Raw genomic sequence first — 19,163 nt, 5'->3', positions numbered from 1 at the left:
TAAGCCTTCCTTCTACAAGATTATTTATGATTTCTTACGACTCATAAACAGACACTTATTCAGAGAACATTCTGCATTAATTTGAACAGCAAACAAAAACAGTTATTCCTGCTCTGCATAGAAATGTAGAGAACACTGCAGTTGTAGTGTTGTTGTTAGAGAAGTGAGTATTTCAACATGTTTCCTTAATCTCTGATGACATATCATGGTCATTTTATGATTTATTACAGTAAATAAACTGCCTGGCCAAAAAAAGTCACACACTTAAGTATTTTGTTGGACGGCCTTTAGCTTTGATTACAGCACACATTCTCCATGGCATCGTTTCGATAAACTTACGCAATGTCACAACATTTATTTCTGTCCAGAGTTGCATTAATTTTTCACCAAGATCTTGTATTGATGATGGGAGAGTCGGACCGCTGCGTAAAGTCTTTCTGCAGCACATCCCAAAGATTCTCAGTGGGGTTCAGGTCTGGACTCTGTGGTGGACAATCCATGTGTGAAAATTATGTCTCATGCTCCCTGAACCACTCTTTCACAGTTTGAGCCCCATGAATCCTGACATTGTCATCTTGGAACATGTCCGTGACATCAGGGAAGAAAAAAACCCACTGATGTAAAAACCTGTTCATTCAGTATATTCAGGCAGTGAGCTGACCTCATTCTTTGGGCTCATAAGGTTGCTGAACCTCGACCTGAGCAACTGAAGCAACCCCAGATCATAACACAGTCCAATCTTTATGCTCTCTAGAAAACTGAAGCCTTTTCTCTGATTATCCTCACTGATAAGTGTTTTTCTTAAGGCTACACAGATGTTTAGTCTCAATCCCTTGAGTTCTCTTCACATTGTTTGTGTGGAAATGCTTTTACTTTCACTATTAAACACAGCTGTGAGTTCTACAGTTGATTTTTACAATTTGATTTGACCAAATCAACCAATCTCTGATCATGATCATTCAAGATTTTTTTCCGACCACATTTCTTCCTTGAAGATGATGGTTCACTACTATCCTTCCACGTTTCAATAATGCGTTGGACAGTTCTTAATCCAGTTTTTTTAGTTTCATCAGTCTCCTTAGTTGTTTTCTTTGCTTGATGCAGGACAATAATGTCACTCTTCTGAAAAAGAGTCACATCTTTTCCTCGACCACAGGAAATGTCTTCTGACATGGTTGTTTAAGAAATGAGAAGCTGCTCACTGCATCAGATAGAGTTCAATAACATGTTGTCAGCTGAAACACATTAATCACTGCAGTAATTATCCAGTGGAAGGATCTGACATGATTGACTAGTTAAATCCAGGTGGTGACTTTATTTGACCAGGCAGTGTATATTACAGATTTCTCCTTTAACTGTTAAAAAATAGTTCTGTCTGCCTGTTTTACAGTCGTATGAACACATCCGTACCTATTTCATGCTCTGTGGGATTGCCAGAGACGATCATGGCCATGATTTCCCGTCCCTGGGAGCTGCGCCCAAGGCTGTAGAGGCTGGTGATGTTGGGACACTCGTCATTCACCGACTTCATAAGCTGAACACGAGCGAAGAAGGAAACAGTCAGTGCTCAAAGTAATCTACATCACTATATTTCCACATTATTTATGAAACAGCTGATGGTTATTATTCTAAGTATGAACATCAGACCTTCTGCACAGCAGCTAAACATTCCTGCAGCTTTATTAAAGGGATAATCTGGATTTTTTGAGGCGTGGTTGTATGAGGTACTTATCCATAGTCAGTGTATTACCTACAGTAGATGGTGGTCTGCATGTCCCCAGTTTGGAGAAGCAGCCAAAGCAATGTACTGCTATGGACCAGGTCAGCATCAAAACATATTTTAGCCACCTAAAAAAATGCCCACGTAAAAAAATCAATATCAGTTTAAGTGTACACTTTATTTAGAATATTTTCACTGCTTTACCTTGCTGTCAGACAGCCTTTCCTGACAGGAAACCACTGTTATATAAACCAAATATCTCCTCTCTCTCACTCAACCAGACTTCATTGGTAAAATCAGTCATTTTACTTCACAGAACACCGGAGCTGCTGGTCTACTGCTGCCTCAATCTGTTAGTTGGTTAGTGTTGTTGTGTGACTTTGGTGAATTCACACTAACCCTTTAAAACACAGAAGTCACACAATAACACAAACTCACTAACCAATTGTGGCAGTGGTAGACCAACAAATCTTGGGTTCTGAGGTAAAATTACTGTTTTTGGCAAAGAAGTCTGGTGGCTTTGGAGAGAGCAACATTTGGCTTATGTAACCTTATATAACGTCAGTTTCCTGTCATTAAAGGTTGTCTGACTGAAAGGTAAAGCAGTGAAAATATTAGAAATACAGCGTACACTATTGATTTTTTTAGGTTCCTGCTCCCGTCCACACCGGTACCTCTGCTGCTTCTACAAACTGTGGTCATGCTGACCACCATCTACTGAAGAGAATACTGACTGTGGATGAGTACCTCATACAACCCCACTTAAAAATATCTGAATTATCCCTTTAAGTTAACAACAGACCAATTTGGTTTATCTCTGTTATTGAGAAACCACTAAAAGCACTTAAAAGACGCTGTCCTTGATGAGCGTTGTGAAAAGGTCACGTTGCCCTCCTGGTCCAGTGTTTAATTCTTCTTGGAAAATGATTTAGTTTTAGTCTCAGTGGGAAAATAAACGAGGATTTGCTGTGGAATTCAGTCCAACAGACTCTGCGGTATGTGAGGATACTCACTGAAATCATCTCTGAGTAGCTGTGATGTTTGAACTCCAAGTAATCTACTGGAGTCACTTCGTTTTGCCTGTACTGAAGATCAACTGGATCTGTGAGACAAAAACGGACAAACATATTTTTAATTTTGAAAGTTTTAGTGCGTGTGCATGTGTAAGTGTGTTCATATGCGTGAGGCTCACCTGGCAGCGGGCAGCCGAGGACCTCCAGCCTCATACACAGAGTGCCGTTCCAGCTCTGAGGGATGATTCGGATGTAACGGGCGACGACGGGCTCTGCCAGCTGGTTCATCACCGGAGTGTCCTTGTCACTGTTTCCAAAGAACAACTAGAGAGAGGAGGCGGCGAAAGACAAGTCAGGGAAAGAGGAGGGAGACATCACACAGGGTGCCAGAGGAAGTGACATCACTGTAGGTGAACTCACCCAGTCAGCGTACCCGTCGTGGATAGTGGTCCACTCCCTGCTGTCGTTGCTGAAGGCCAGGAAGTAGGACTGCACGAAGTCGCTCCTGAAACAAGAAAACACGCAGGCAACATGTTGAGACTGGAAACGGAAAATGCAGCATATTTGTCTGTGTGTTTGTGTCTTAAAACAGTTTTAAGTCCATATATGTCATTTGTTATTTGAGCTAACAATATGGTTATTTGTGCAATAATTCAACTGTTTATTCAATAGTGTGATACATCATTACTGCAGTTATGTGCATTTAAACCAACCTATCCTATTATTTATAATACTTCCATCCTAACACACTTACCCTTTTTTCTCAGCATCACTGTTGCTTTTATACTATTATGTGTTGTATATATTGCTGTTTCCCTATTTTTACACTTCGTATTTCTATTTTTCTGTGGTGTTGTATAAAGTAGTTGTATATAGCAACTTTTTCTTCTTCTTTTTTTTTTTTTTTTTTACATATTTTGGACATACTTATGATTTCTATTTCCATTCTTACATTTTCTATATGCTGTTATTTTTGATTGGGAGAAACTGTTGAAATGAAATGAAATGAAATGAACACTTTTCCTCTCCATGTGGTTGAAGTATGAATACAAACTTGACCAAATCAAACTAAACACTGACTGTTCAATTGTATGACAATACTGTAACATCCACTATCATCTAGTTTTATATGATTAATAATTAAATGACATCCAGTTTGACTGATTCATATCAGCACATTTGGAACATGAATGGTGGGAGTTGATGAAGGGATCATCTGACAGGGCTGTGGGAGTACGTCTTACAAAAAAGGTTGACATACTAAATTTCCAGTAGTTTCTAATAAAACTGGGCAACATGCCTTTAAATTTTGAAGCTCTATGTTTGGAATGACGTGACAAGTTCACTTAGATCTAAATTATTACCTCCTTTCAATTCTGTAAGGCATCTCTTTTTACTGACAGCTCTCTGCTCACAGTTTTCTGAAGTCACTGAGGCATTATGTTTTGATTTCATTGATTGTTATTATATCTCTTCTCTCTTCTTGTTAATTGTATTTATTTTTTGGATGCTCCTTTTATCTGTGTGAAACATACTGAATTGCCCTTGTGTATGGTAAATTTTATTGCTTGCTTATCTTCAAACAATCTGCTCTTTTTTATAATTATATTTGAAATATGGAAATAATTAACCTCTAATGTGTAGGTGTATGTAAATACATGTATTGAGCTCTGGGTGGGTATGTGTACATTTACTGTATGTATGTTTTGAGGGGAATCAGTGTGGTAGTGGCCTGGGAGAACTTTAGTATTTGTTTTTGCTGTATGAATTTTCTGTTTATTTGTTTCAAGGACCCTCTTTAAAACGATGGGGTTCATCTCAAGTGTTTTTCCTTCTAATAAAATCTAAGTAAGTGTTTGTGTCTTACTCAATGGAGGAGTCTCGTCCTTGTGTTATGACTCCCGTGAACTCCGTCTCTCTGCGAGCGTCTATCTCATACCAGTGGATCCTGTCCTCTGTGTTTGCGCACCACGCTCCTCCTCTCATGTCGTCTTCATCGTCTGAGCCCTGAGAACCACAGAGACCAGAACACGAGCTGCTGAGTCCTTTGACTCAGTGACAGTTTGAACTCGTTAAGCTTATGTGTGAATTCAAAGCAAATATCAGCTCACCATGTGCTGATATGCAAGTCATTTAAGGGGAAACTGCTGCAAAACAGGCTACAATGTCCACTAAAAGCACTTGTTTTTGCCTCTGACAGGCTCAGATTGTTGTTCTAAGTCTCTGACAACATTATGGAGAGGATCCCTACAGAGAGAGAGAAAGATCCTTTTTGTTTAACCAGACAAGCCAGAAACAGTAATTTTAGTAGTGGAAAACACATTCAAACTAATCAGAAACACAATGAAATTACCAAAACCATCTTGGTTCATCCAATCCACTGCTCCAACAATCACTAACTCTGGTTTGCTTAAAATAAACCCTTAATTAATCTCGTTATAATATCAGGAGCAGAGAGAGACCAGACATCAGAGAAGTGTAGAGCCAGAATATTTTCATGTCTAACACGGTGAATTAAGGTTTTATTTCAGGAACAATACACTTGATTTGCCAGGGTTAGATGATGGGATGTCAGGGGCCAGTTAATAAACAAAAAAATGATAATAACATTATTTAACAGAGAACAAAGATCAGACTTCTCCGTTACTAACAGCCTCATTTTTCCCATCATACAAAGCTGATATATCCATCGCATGCCATTTGTCTAAAATGGGGTGTGGCAACAGGAGTGGTCTGTTCCAAAAGGCCCATAACTTCCAAACAGACTCACATGATTTTGACGATGACGATGAGCCAAAGAACCACTGATTAATCGTTCATGACATCTACACTTTAGCCACGCCCCCTTTCATAACTAGCGGCCTGTCATAGAGCCTTGCAGAAGGTGTCACTAGACTTTGCAGAGAGTCGTGACTTAGTCCCACTCCTCACACTTCTGCCACAGAGTTCAAGTCATTGTTTGTGTGCACATGAGAATGCACATGTGTAAGCATGTGTGTTTCAACCAAACCAGAGCTGGTGGTTGTTTCAGCAGCAGAAAGATGTTTTTGGTGAGTTTTATTTTGTCAACTGTTTTAAAATGATAGAAATGGCTGTGTCTGTAAATTGAGTCTGGTGGCTTTGGCAATAGTGATAAATCAGCTGTTTCTGGTTAAACAATCTTCAATCACATCTTACTCCAACAAAAATGTTTGTGTCTGTACGGATCCTTTCCATAATGTTGTTAAATACTTAAAATAATAATCTGAGCCTGTCCGTGGAAAAACAAACACTGTTAGTGGATGCACTTTGATGGTGCATGGATTACCCATAAGGATTAGATTGTAGCCTTGTTTCATGGCTGACGGCTGCAGCGTCTCGCTCGATTCAAGTTGGGACCAATTTCAAACATTATTGTCACTTAGACACAAAAACATGGGAAAACAGGGTCCAGGGGGATCATTACATATAATTTCCTAAGCGCTTGTCCTATTTTAACTTAAGTTTCCAAGATGGGAAACATATTACGTTCCCATTACAGCAGCAGTTTTTAAACTCGTGGCCGTGTCCCATCCTGTTTCAGATCTTGTATCTTAACTTAGGAAATCCAAACTAGAGCTGTAAACTTGATTCTTCAGTCGATAGTCTCCTCAACATTGGCTGTCTCACATCACTTGTCGCTGGCTTGCTTGTGAATGGACAAGAAAAGACAGACGTTCAGTTTTAGCTTTGATGAGTCGGAGGAATTACTTGTGACTTGGAGGAGAGGAAACACCAGATTTTTGGGAGGTTTTCTTGCCAATTATCACCACATGATGAGGATGTGAACAAAGCATGTTGATCAAATTCAAAATTAATCATCTTGGCAGTCGATATATACCCATTAATATGTGGTGTATAAGATTAAAGCACAGTTTGAGTAGCCTTGCAAACAATATTTTATACATAATTTTCACAGTTATTTCCATATAGGCCTATCAACAGTGGTGCTGCCATTTCTGACCATCATCTTGAATTTAGGACAAGATCTGTGACATTTTAATGTAGTATTCCTAAAATAACAGTTAGGACGCTGCTGTAATGGCTCCTAACATAAGATGGGGTGTGTTTCTGTGATACCAAAGATCCTAAATGTCATCCTAAACTGAGATAAGATAGGATTTCAGACTTTAAAAGTTTCTGTAATGAGGCCCCAGACTTAAAAGTAACATAATTACCCTTTAACTCATGTTGTAACTTTAGTTTATTGTTCAAATTAGCTTTCAAGTTAAAAGTTGGCAGCAGAAAGAAGAAACATTTAGAAGATTCATCAGCTGATTTAATGACTTTGCTGCTAAAAAGATTCTCAGACGTTAAACATTACAGAACATAAACTACAGCAGCAGCTAATGGAAGCGACAGACTCAGCAATAACAGTATTTTCCAACATGTGTCTGGTAGTTGGTGTTTATATCCAGGCTTGGCAGTATGTAAGTGATGGCTGTTGTGTACGTTAAGCTTTCAGACTGATCGTTGTGTACCTGCATGTTGAGGCGCGCCCTCTGAGGTGCAAATCTATACTGAGCCATGGAGGAGGCTGAGAGCTGGTCTGACTCGATCTTATGGGACTCCATCCCGAGGGGAGGACACTCTGCCACGTACACACACACACACACACACACAGAACATTAAACGATATGTTGATTGTATTAGCAAAGCTTATGCAACATCTTTAAACAGACTTACTCTTTGGCTCCTTGAAGACACGTGGTCTGCTCCTGGCCCGCTCCTCGGCCTCCTTCAGCTTCTGCGCTCTCTCTGGCAGAGGTCAGAAAAACAGACTTAACGCCAAATAAATTGCGCTGTCTTGGCTGAATGTCCTCTCTCTTTCTCTCTGCCCAGAAATGATCTAGGAACTCATCATTATTTTGCAAGTTTTATATGCCAAAAACCCCCAAGAGGAGCTGAAGGGCTGGAGTGTAGTGATAAAACAACCCAGATGTTGTGATTTCCCTCCCAGTCCGAGTGTGCTCTGATCAAACTCAAATCATCCTGACCCAGACAGTTTACTGTTGAATCCCATCTATCACTGTCAATATTCATATTCTAACACACTGAACTGTGACATAGTGTAGTTTATAGCTGATAGTATGGCTGCCATAAGTCAGACTGACAATGTAAAACATGTTGTAAGCACATGCACAAGAGAACAAACACATGCACCCATAAATACACACTGATGTGTGACTGGTACAGACACATCTGTGTTTGTGCCATTGGTTTAGGAAGTATTTAGATCTGTTATTAAGTAAAAGTATTAATAGCACACTGAAAATACTCCACTATAAGTAAAATCCTGCATTCAAAATCCTGCCTTAAGTATATAAGTATTATCACCAAAATAAACTTAAAGCAATTAGTAGTAGTTATTGTTGCAGTAAAATGTTCCCTCTCTGTGTTTTTGGATTAATATTATTGTGTATACTGCGTTTTACTGCTGTAGATGTTGTTGAGCTCATTTTAGCTGCTTTATATACTGATGGGTAATTTAATCTAGAGCGATGCATCATATTCTATAAGATCAATATGTGTTTGTAGCGTCTTGTCATGTGAGAACTTGTCTCTAAAAAGTACTTTTCCTACGTGAAGTTGCTCACAACAAGGTTTGTGGATTATCTTGAGTTATGGGGTCATGATTTCCAGAGAAAATCTAGTTTAGAATTTTTCCAGTGTATTTTTTTTGTCTCTTTGAGCACCACAAGCCAAGTGCCATTTCGCCTCATTATATTTGAGAGAAGGCAGACATCTCTACGGCTGATATCTCTGAAACTCTGCGTCTCTCACAAAAACTATCTAGACGGATAAACAGCACTGCAGGCCAGAGGAAAAATATGCATTTTGGATTCTGGGGTGCACTGTCCCTTTAAGGATGAGCGCTTCAAGCCTCATAAACTTCTGAACTTGTGTCCAAAGTGAGCTAAAAACGCTTTTCACCTTACACCGAGATAGCAGTGAAGCGTCCACACAGGAAGTGCCCTACTGACACCCGTCTTGACAGTGTTGTATATCATGGTCTCCAGGCTCGCCTTAACCACCAGCTAACCTCGCTGCACATAGCAGACACGTGGCAAAAAAAAGAGCTCAATGAGATGCAAATACAACATACTCTGCCTGCTAATTCTCCCGTGTTGGGTCTTGTTTTTATCACTCACACTTATCCGCCTCATTCGTTTTGCTTCAGTCCTGCTCATAAAAGATTTCTGAACTTTTTGGGGTTGGGGGGGGGTGAACTCTTGTCCCTGTCGTGCAAGTTAAAGCAAGTACTAAAGGCTGCTAACATTAGCATCTGCATCCTCTTATAGCAGAAATGTGATCCAAGGGAGTGAACACTTCAGAGCTGTTATCTGTTAGAACTTTTGCACTTAGGTCGCAGGCCGTGTTCTTTGCTTTGGCAACTGCAGTATCGTATGTAGTCTGACATGATTGTGCAGAATGGTGTTATGCAAGAAAATGATCCACATCTGGGTTTTCTTACCTCTCTCTAGCCTCTCTCTTTCTTTTGCCGCTCTCTCCCTCTCCTTCTCCATCCATTTCTCGTCTGTCTCTTCTTTCCTCCCTGTGGAAAATAAGAAAATCAAGGATAATTTTATAGAAATACCTATAAATACAGCAGTCTTATGTGCAGCAGTGTATATGCATGTCTGTCTGGGTTTTTGCAAGCCAAATAGGAACAATAAACAGTAAAGAGGTTGCAAAGGATCAGTTATAAATCTGGAAAGTTATTGACCTATTTATCCATTTTCCTTGCTTCCTGCTTTGTTGGCGGGACGTCTCACTGCAGCTAAAAGGCATAGTTTGGATTATTTAAGTGGGCTTGCATGATGTACTTATCCATAGTCAGTGTATTACCTACAGTGGATGGCGGTCAACACGCCCCCAATTTGGAGAAGCTGCAGGAGTACCAGTGTAGGAAGGTAAACAATGTACTGCTATGGACAGGGTCAGCAATGAAAAATCATTATCAGTTTAAGTGTACACTATATTTAGAGTATTTTAACCTTAACCTTAACTATTAGACAGCCTTTTCTAATGGGAAACTGACATTATATAAGAAGATATCTGTGTGACTTTGGTGTTTTAATTCACAAGAGCTAGATGTGGATTAATTTTCCTGTGGGTTTCCTTTTGTGGTTCAGGCAAAGATTAGATTGATAAACAACTTTTTAGGTTACAGTTTTACTAGATGACAAGAACATGCATCCAGCACACAACACTCTGTGCGATGCAAGATGTAAGGGACTGACCTTGGGCAAAATAGTTTTTAGGGAGAACCGACCATGTCCACAGCTGTACATTGCTTAGATTCCTACACCAGTTGTCTTTTTCCTCATATAACCTTGCTAAAAAAAATTCTGACTATCCCTTTAACTAATGGATCTAGCATAGAACATTTGAGTGTGTATATGTTTCAGTTGTGTGTGTGCACATACTCCCGTAGTCGTCGTAATCTTCATACCAGGTCCCCTCGTAGGGAGAAGAGGTCGTCTCCTCTGTAAAAAAGAACAAACATCGAGTCAGGCGACTTGTTTAATCACTGCTACATTACAAGTACCATTTTATGAGATAACATGGTTTATTCTGCAAAGTTTTACAGGTTAGTTCTGCCCTGATTTATTCAACCACAACAACTGTGCTCTATTTGGATGCCACTGTGACGCCCACCATGTAATTTAGTTGTTAAATCTTTAATTTACATTTACAAGAATCATAACAGAGTTTGTGATCCGATGACAGGGCTTTTTTTTTTTTTTTCCACAACAAAACTGGGGAACATTTTGTTGACTCTGTGGAACCAAGCAAAGCCACCCACTCCTGTTTGAAAAGTAGGGCAGGTTAGCTCACAGACTCTCTATAATGTTATTCCCATGTGTTGAATCGCTCTCATCTGCTCTGCAGCCGAAAGGCGCAGATGGAGCGGACATTTCATCTGCACCTCAAGTCAAGACAGATTCTTACTAGTTAACTGTTTAACTGAACATTTGACATATCGATCGACAGATGTTAAAGGGATAGTTTGGTGATTTGAAGTGGGGTTGTATGATGTACTTATCCATAGTCAGCCTATTACCAACAGTACATTTTAACCACCTAAAAAAACAATATCAGTTCAAGTGTGGACTAAATTAAGAATATCTTCATCACTTTATCTTTCCATCAGACAGTTTTTTTTTCTGACTAGAAATTGCCATTACATGAGCCGAAGCCACCAGACTCCATTGGCAAAAACTGTAATTTTACCTCATAGAATACAAGAGTTGCTGGTCTACCACTGCGTTGATCTGTTAGTTTGGTTTTGTTACTGTTTGACTTCGGTTACACAAACAAACTAAGCAACTGAGGCAGCGGTAGACCAACAACTCCTGTGTTCTGTGAGGTAAAATGACTGTTTTTGCCAATGGAGTTTGGTTGATTTGGAGAGAGCAATATTTGATTTATATAACAGCAATTTCCTGTTGGAAAAGGCTGTCTGACAGCAAGATAAATTGGTGGAAATATTCTAAATATAGTGTAAACATATTAACATAGATTTCTTCCTGGTGGTGTTGCTTAGCTTCCTACTCTGGTACTCCTGCTGCTTCACCAACTGGGGGCGTGCAACCATCTACTGTAGAGTGACTGTGGATAAGAACATCATATCCCACTTCAACCCAACTTCAAAAAATCCAAACAATCCATTTAATTGTATTTTTAATGTGTCTGAGTGACTGCAATTACCTGGTAGGGTTTCTACTTCGATTTCAGGGCTGATTTCTTTACCGTCGGGGAATGGAAGATTATCTGGCACCTCGACTGCAGGGGTGGAAAATTAACACAATAATAAAAGATTTAAAAGGTCAAACAGAGGGATTAGATTAGTGTCAGAAGCTGACAGGACAGAATCAGGAGACAGAAACAGAAAGTGTGAGTGAATCAGTGGAAATTTTGGAAGAAGAGCAGAGGTACTGTACAGTGTGCTGGAAACACAGAGTAATGAGAGCATGTCTGTCCGGTCCAGAGTGTCGCAGAGCCACACGACACACTGTTTCCTACGTCTGATCCAGACTGGTTCAGTCACTGCTGACTTCAGGTGGACAGAGGCTGGACAAGATACCAACGAACCTAAAAGTTTTCAGCATGAAGTCGAGGGTCCAGGTGGTCCGTGAGAAGTTTTCAGATTCATTCATTTAAATGATCATTTATTCATTATTTATTTAAAAGGCTTGAATATAAAACTCTGATGGAACCGTAGCTAGTTATGCTTCTGTACCATACACTACAAGTTCTGGTCAGGGGGGTGTAAAAATTTTTGATTTGGAAGAGGCATTGTATTAAATATCACCCAGCGGATGTCGATGAATGTTCCTCTGCTGCTACAATCACGTGAAACTCACAATAAAATTCAGCTGCCAGTTTTACAAGTTGTTTGGTCTTTGAAAAAACACAGATTTTTAGTTGTGGCACCAAAGCAAGCCCGTCTCTTGCTTCAACAACATTGAGTGAGTCATGATAAATCATCTTCAGCTGTGATTCATCACAAAACGGGATTTGTTCTTGTCCTTTCGTTGTTGAGGTTCTGCCAGGAACCAAGCTTGCTCAACTGTTATTGGAGCACAGAGCAAGAAAGGGCATGATGTAATACTATCTATCTACTGAATGTTTTTTGGTTCGACTTAATTTCACAAATTTGTCTAGAGACTCTGATCCAGTAGCAGGCATTAAAAATAACCAGAAATAGTCATTCTTCTTGCAAACGGTCATATTGTAGGTCATGATCTTGTAGTAGCTTTATGTTATCTAAACAAAAAATATATATCAGTTGACAGAACTAACAATGTATAACAAATTTTAACCCAGTTTGGATTGAAATCGGCAAAAGAAAGTGCAAATGAATGCTTGTTTCCATCAACTATCATTATGCGATTTGTCTGTTTATTGAGATCAGCAGTAGGTGGCGCCATTTCCCCCGTCAGAAAATCATTACACCATTACAGCAGAAGACGGTGCAACAGGATGACGTAATTAAAAGAGTGGCAGCTGAACCTCAGATGGTGAAAAACAATGTAGAAAAAAGGATGAAAACGTGACATGTCTGTTTCTGTTCTGTGAGGACCTTAATCAGAAAAAGTGTTTCCATCTCCCGTTAAAAAAAAAAAAAAAAAAAAAAAAGCCAAAAGAAAAGCAAGCGCAAACTGAGAAAACTGTGAAACTGAGGAAGTTTTTTTCAAACTTTTCTAATACAATACTTCAAAATGTGCATAAAAACATGTTGAACCACAGCTAGTGATGATTTGACACATTATCTGATTTTCCAGCGTTGATTAAAGTTATCTGCAAAACATCAGAATCAAAATCAAGTTTCAAAAGTCAAAACACTTATACTCAAATGTTTTTGTTTGTGGTTGTAATGAATCCCAGTAACAATAAATGGATCATTATAGGTTCATATTTGATAAACTCTCACCCCGCAAACATGCGCAACCAAAACAAGGCAAGGAGATGAGTCAGACTTACATGTGGCATCCCAGTAATCGGTATCATCTGTCCCAACCTTCCCATCAACCTCAGGGGCAGGGGCGGTTGGGTCCACCTCTTTCCAATAATCATCATAGCCGTCAGGCACTGGAGTGGACAGCTCTTTCTCGTCTGGTTTCCAGAAGTCATCGTAGATGTCAGGCAATGCAGTGGTCATCTCTGGTTTCCAGTAGTCATCATAGCCGTCAGGTGCTGGAGTGGACGGCTCTTTGCCATCTGGTTTCCAGTAGTCATCGTAGTTATCTGTTACTGGAGCAGCTGGATCTTCCTCCTCCGGCTTCCAGTAGTCATATGGAATATCTGTGGTCGGGATCCCGGGCTGAGGCCTGGCAGGTGTGGTCTCGGCGTCCCAGTAGTCATCATCCGGTTTCCAGTAATCATCGTCTGTCGGAGATACAGATGCAAAAGTAGTTTCAGATGTCAGGACAAAAATATTTTGATGGGACACTGACAGATAAAAGAAGAAGAATCAAAATTAATGGAGCAAAACCAGAGATATTATTGTAATAATTCATGGATTCAGTTGGAGATTCGGGTGGCTAATGTAGCCTCGAGCCACTAGTCTCAGGCAGGTATGCGGAGAAGCTCCCAGCCCCACAGGAAGAGCGAAAGTCTTTGAAACCAATTAGACACAGTGGCCAAAACAAATACTATAACTGTAATTCAATAATTCAATTAAGGTCCTCACAGTAATTCTCTTTTTTGTATCCTAATTGTGTAATCCTGTTACATGTAATCTGTTATTTGTCAAGCCTACAACCAAGTACTATATCTTGAGAAATTAGGTAGGGTTCAAATAAAATATTAATAATGTTTTGAAGGGTCTTGCAAATGTACAGACTGACCACCTGATTCATTTGTGTACAGTCCCTAAGTGCATGATTCACTCACCAGAATCAGGATAGCTGTACTCTGTGTATGGCTCAGGTTCAGTGGGCGGTTCAGTCGGGATCGCTAGAGGAAGCAGACAGACACGAGGTCAACAACAATCATTCAAGTCCGAGTCATTCAAGAACAAACTCTGGCTCTGTTCTGTCCTCACGTGTTGTGGTTGGGGGGAGGGTCGTGGTGGTCGTCTTCCTGTCCTTCTTCTTGCCCTTCTTGTCAGTTTTGGGCTTTTTGGTGGCGTTGGGGTCCTTTGGCTCTTTGTTCTTCTTCTTGTCCTTCTTCTTCTTTTTGCCTTCCTCTGGTGCTCTCCTCACCCTGCCTGCAACACCTGGGAAGATGAGGAAAACAGGAGAGGAGAGAGGGTTTCCAGAAAATCACTCAGTCGTCTTTTGCTCAGAATCACGTTCAATACAAACACTAAATATTCATGCATAATTCTCCCACATGAAGTCCTCTATCACCAGCCCAATTAACCTCCAGAAAATGAGCCTTCTTCAGCTGTTAGTACTAAAACCCAAATTCCAAAAAAGTTGGGATAAACTTTGTTGTTTTTTTGTAACTATACACTCATTCTCAATTTGATGCATGTTCCGAATAAGTTGGGGCAGGGGCAAAAAAGACTGTGAAAAACACCTGTCTGGAACACTCAACAGGCAAACAGGTTAATTTCACAAACATGGATGGAGCGAGGTTCACTACAGTACTTTGTCAAAAACTGCATGAGGAAATAGTCCAACAAGAACAACATTTCTCAAAAAAACTGCAGGAATTCAGAGATTTCACCATCTACCACCCACAATATCATTAAAAGATGCAGAGAAATTTCTGCATGCTAGAGGCGAGGCCAAAAAGCAAAAGAGATGGGACTGAGATGGACTGACCAAAAGTGGAAAAGTGTGTTGTGGTTCGATAAGTCCCCGTTTCAGATTTCATGGACATTGTGTCCTCCAGGCTGAAGGGAAAAAGGACCATCCAGATTGTTACCAGCACTAACTTCAAATGCCAGCATCTGTGATGGTGTGTTAGTGCCCATGGCATCATGGGTAACTGTCACATCTGTGAAGGCCCCATTGATGCTGAAGGGTACATGCAAGTTTTGGAGTGACATGTGCTGCCATCCAGATGACATCTTTTTCAGAGACGTCTCTGCTTATTTCAGTGAGACGATGCCAAGACACAGTCTGCACATGTTCCAACAGCATGACTTCATAGTAAAAGAGTTCAGGTACCAGACTGACCTGCCTGCAGTCCAGACTTGTCTCCCATTCACAATGTGCGGTGCATTTTGAAGCACAAGATACAACAACAGAGACTGAACAAAAACTGTTGAGCACCTGAAGTCGTATATCAAGCAAGAATGAGAAAGAATTTCACTTTCAAAACTTCAACAATCAGTGTCCTCAGTTCACAAATGCTGACTGAGTGCTGTTGAAAGAAAAGCAGATGTATCACAGTGGTAAACATGCTCCTGCTCTAACTTTTTTTGGAACATCTTGCAGACAGAAATTAAGAATGAGTGCATTTTTACAGGAAACATTAACAGTAACAACAATAACATTTTACACAATGTCCCAACTTTATATACACTTGTACTTTGTATATATTTTCAAGCCCAGAGGCTACCAATCAGATGCAGCATTGATTGATGAAAGCAATGAGTTCTGAAGTGACATTAAAACGTATGTAATTCTGGTTCTTATTTTTGTCTGTAACATCTATGAGCAATGTGAGACCTAAATTATGCAATTATTCCTTTCCTACAAAGTTAAGAATGTAACGCTGCCAGGGAAAATCCAGACAGTCAGATGCATTTCAGTGGTTGCTTGAGGGCCATCAGTATTTCCCTCTGAGGTTGTCTGAAGTTCTGAGGCACTTTCATGGAAAACACTTCTCTGTCTTTCCATTAGTTGTGCTCCATTAACCATAATTCAGTTTTAATGACACTAGATCCGTCCAAATACTCAATAAGTACATCAGTATCACCTCAGCTAAAGCATAAGCCCATCAGTGAGACTCATTAAAGAGTTAGTTTGGACCGACGTGTATTACATTTAAAGCTAAGCTCTAGAAAAGAGGTTTATCGCAGATATCCATTCTCTCAGCGTGACTGTGCAGCAGAGTCAGCATTAATCATGCAGTAGCAGAGTCAGTGGAAAAGGTCAGTGTCATAAAAATCTGCCCGCAAGATGCTTGACTCGGTGTCTTCTTCTCTAGTCTGGTGTGATCCAAAGAAATCCATCTATTCTGTTTGTCCCCTGCTGCGGAGCTGCAGCAGTGGACCTGGACGTTCTCATCGTGCCTGTTGGGTCTGTCAGAGACCGAACAACTGTCTGTCTGTGTCTGTGTTTGCTCTTCCATGTCGTGTTGGAGCTCAGGCCTGAACAGCTTTGTGTAGCATGCCTGTCTTTGTATATTTAAAGGGACAGTTCACCCCAAAATAAAAAACACTGATTTTTCCTCTTAACTGTAGTGCTATTTGTCCGTCTCGATAGTTTTGGTGTGAGTTGCAGAGTTTTAGAGATATTGCCTGTAGAGATTTCATGTTGTGATGCTCAAAGCACCAAAAAATAGAACCGTCAAATCAAAAAAATAGAACCCAACACAAAGGGTTATACATTGAACTATGTGGGAAAAGTTCTACACAGAACCTGAGAGATGAGAGATTCTACGGAGGACTTTTCTATGGTGTAATGGTTCCACCCAGAACTCTCTCTGGGGGTTCTATCCAGAACCTTTTTACCTTCTAAGGGTTTTATCTGCAGCCCACCCAGGGGATTGTACTGACTACTCTCAAAAATACCATTTGAAACGTGGATAAATATTTAAATATTTGAGGGTGAAGATGTTTTGACACCCATTCCTTCAACAATCCTTGAAGAACTCTTTCTTCCAAACAGGGTTCTTTAGATAAACAGCATTCTAAATGGAACCTATAGTCTTACAAAGAACCCGTGACAAACCCTTTCTTCCGAAAAAGGGTTCTGGGTAGAGCCCCAGTCCTTCACAAAGAATTATTTTGGAACCCTTGTTACTAAAAGTGCAGAAATCATGTCCAGGTTACTTAAGATAATCTACAGACCTTATTGTGAGCAGTTTAATGTAAAAACCATGTTCCACCTACAGAACTACACCAACCAAGTGTATCACCATGCTAGCTAGCTCAGCGGTGCTAATTTTACAGCTCAGAGCCTCTCATCCATGAGTAGATGCACTCTTCCTTCTGCCCAGTGATACAGTTGGCAGGAGTAGAAAGTAGAGATGTAAAAATATATTGGATATTGCAATAAAAAAAGTCTCACCACCACTGTACCGCACTGTGTCAATATCTAAAACTACTGACTGCTGCATAACTTCTCTTTCGCAGTTGTACAAACATAATTCAAACATTCATTTCCAAAGACAGTTCATGCCAGGTTTTTGTGTAGCTCATGGCTTTTTAAACTTTTGTTGTTTTTTTTAAAGAAGGAAAGCAGAAGCACTTTAAGTCAAAGGAAAAATGAATTTCATGTGAACAAAGAATGCTGTGCACATAAGATTTAATTACTACTTCACGTTAAATTTCGTGGTTATTACGGTGGAAACAAACTACATATCAAAGTTCCCTGTAGTAGCTTTAAGTTAAAAGGAAAAGCTATTTATATACAAACAAAAAATCTATACACATCAGATTTATTATTTAATAAAGGACATTTTTGCAACTTGTCATTTTAAAAAAAAAAATGTCATTCATTCATTCAACATGAAATAAAAATAATAAAGAAAACAACAACAACAAACAAATCAGTGAGAAAAATCTGTTAAAATAGTTATCAGGGAAATACCACCATGCAAATGAACAATCAGCATCAGTTAAAACAGTCACAGCAGTGTAACATGGATGTTAATATTGTGATACATACTGTATTGTGGACCTTTATTGTCACATAATTGTACCTTTTGGTATTGTTGCATCCCTCTTAGAAAGAAAATAGTTCCTACGTAAAACTGCTCACAAGGTCTGTGGATTATATTGAGTAACCAGATCATGATTTCTGGAAAAGGTCCCCAAAAATTCACACCAAAACAATCTAGATGGATAACAGCACTACAGGTAGGAGAATAAATGTGTCTGCTTGATTTTGGGCTGAGCTATCTCTTTGAAAATGTGAATTTTCTCCACTCACCTGCCTGTGCAGCCTCCTCTGTGTCCCTCTTGTCCCTGTTGCTGCTTCCCAGTGGGTGTGGGACCTCCACTGTGAGTCCTTGCTCACTTTCTGGGTCATCCAGGGACTCTTCTTGAAGCTGACCCGCTGCCTGCCTCTCCTCTTCAGCCTGCCGGAGAGAAACGATCCCCCCAGCACTCTCCCCTCCTCTGGGGATCAGCAGGCAGCACAGGGCCAGCAGAGCCACAGACACAACCACAGTCTGGCTTTTCATACCTGCTGCTCTTCCAACTGTAGAATCCTTTGGTTTGGAGTTTTGTCCTTTTTCTTCCTCAGCTCAATCCAACTTCGCCCCTCCACCAGAAGAATAAGTTTTCACCCTTTCTTCCTCCACACTTTTGCTCCAGGAGGGAAACTTCTGCAGCTCCACGCGTACCCACAGCCACAGTGTCAAGCAGACTCAGACTGGGCTAGACAGAGATGGAGTGGGAGGGGGGTAGGGAGAGGCAGGGAGGGAAGGGAGGTGGGTTATAGACAGAGAGACAGAGGGAGATGCAGAGTAAAGCAGCAATCCAGTCAAATGAATAGACTGGCTTCCTAATTGCCCCGCGGCTATGGTCAGCTGAAAAAACAGCGTAAGGCCGGAGGATCCCCTTCACCTGGCTGACGAGTCAGAACAGGTGCAGGGCTCAGACAGGAGATGGGGGGAGGAGGAGGTGGATGAGGGAGGGCAGGTGAGGCCTCAGACTTCAGGGTTTGTTGCACCTCCTGAGACAGAAGCCAGCAGCTCCTTTTTTGTCCCGTTGAATTCCTCGTTGGAGAGCTTTTTCGCCCTGCAGACTCACCACAGAGCAGAGCAGCAGGAGAGGA

General features: G+C 40.5%; 1 protein-coding gene across 1 annotated transcript in view; it reads right to left on the bottom strand.

Moving 5' to 3' along the window:
- aebp1b (AE binding protein 1b) overlaps positions 1-19,163 on the bottom strand; it is a 26,893-nt gene extending 7,730 nt beyond the window's left edge. Inside the window, exons 1-14 of the mRNA XM_084728027.1 lie at positions 18,315-19,163; positions 14,306-14,479; positions 14,155-14,217; positions 13,243-13,647; positions 11,467-11,541; positions 10,182-10,241; positions 9,227-9,307; positions 7,438-7,509; positions 7,233-7,342; positions 4,601-4,740; positions 3,154-3,238; positions 2,913-3,057; positions 2,734-2,822; positions 1,411-1,534 (exon numbers count right to left, since the gene is read on the bottom strand). Coding sequence (XP_084584153.1) covers positions 1,411-1,534; positions 2,734-2,822; positions 2,913-3,057; positions 3,154-3,238; positions 4,601-4,740; positions 7,233-7,342; positions 7,438-7,509; positions 9,227-9,307; positions 10,182-10,241; positions 11,467-11,541; positions 13,243-13,647; positions 14,155-14,217; positions 14,306-14,479; positions 18,315-18,567 — 1,876 coding nt within the window. The 5' untranslated portion in view covers positions 18,568-19,163. The remainder of the gene's footprint in view (positions 1-1,410; positions 1,535-2,733; positions 2,823-2,912; positions 3,058-3,153; positions 3,239-4,600; positions 4,741-7,232; positions 7,343-7,437; positions 7,510-9,226; positions 9,308-10,181; positions 10,242-11,466; positions 11,542-13,242; positions 13,648-14,154; positions 14,218-14,305; positions 14,480-18,314) is intronic.

Source organism: Lutjanus erythropterus, chromosome 10 (genome assembly GCF_056507025.1).
Source record: "Lutjanus erythropterus isolate fLutEry1 chromosome 10, fLutEry1.hap2, whole genome shotgun sequence".
In the NCBI taxonomy this organism is placed as follows: Eukaryota; Metazoa; Chordata; class Actinopteri; order Lutjaniformes; family Lutjanidae; genus Lutjanus; species Lutjanus erythropterus.
The sequence above is the reverse complement of the archived record's forward strand: the minus strand, read 5'-3'. Positions and strand labels throughout refer to the sequence as shown.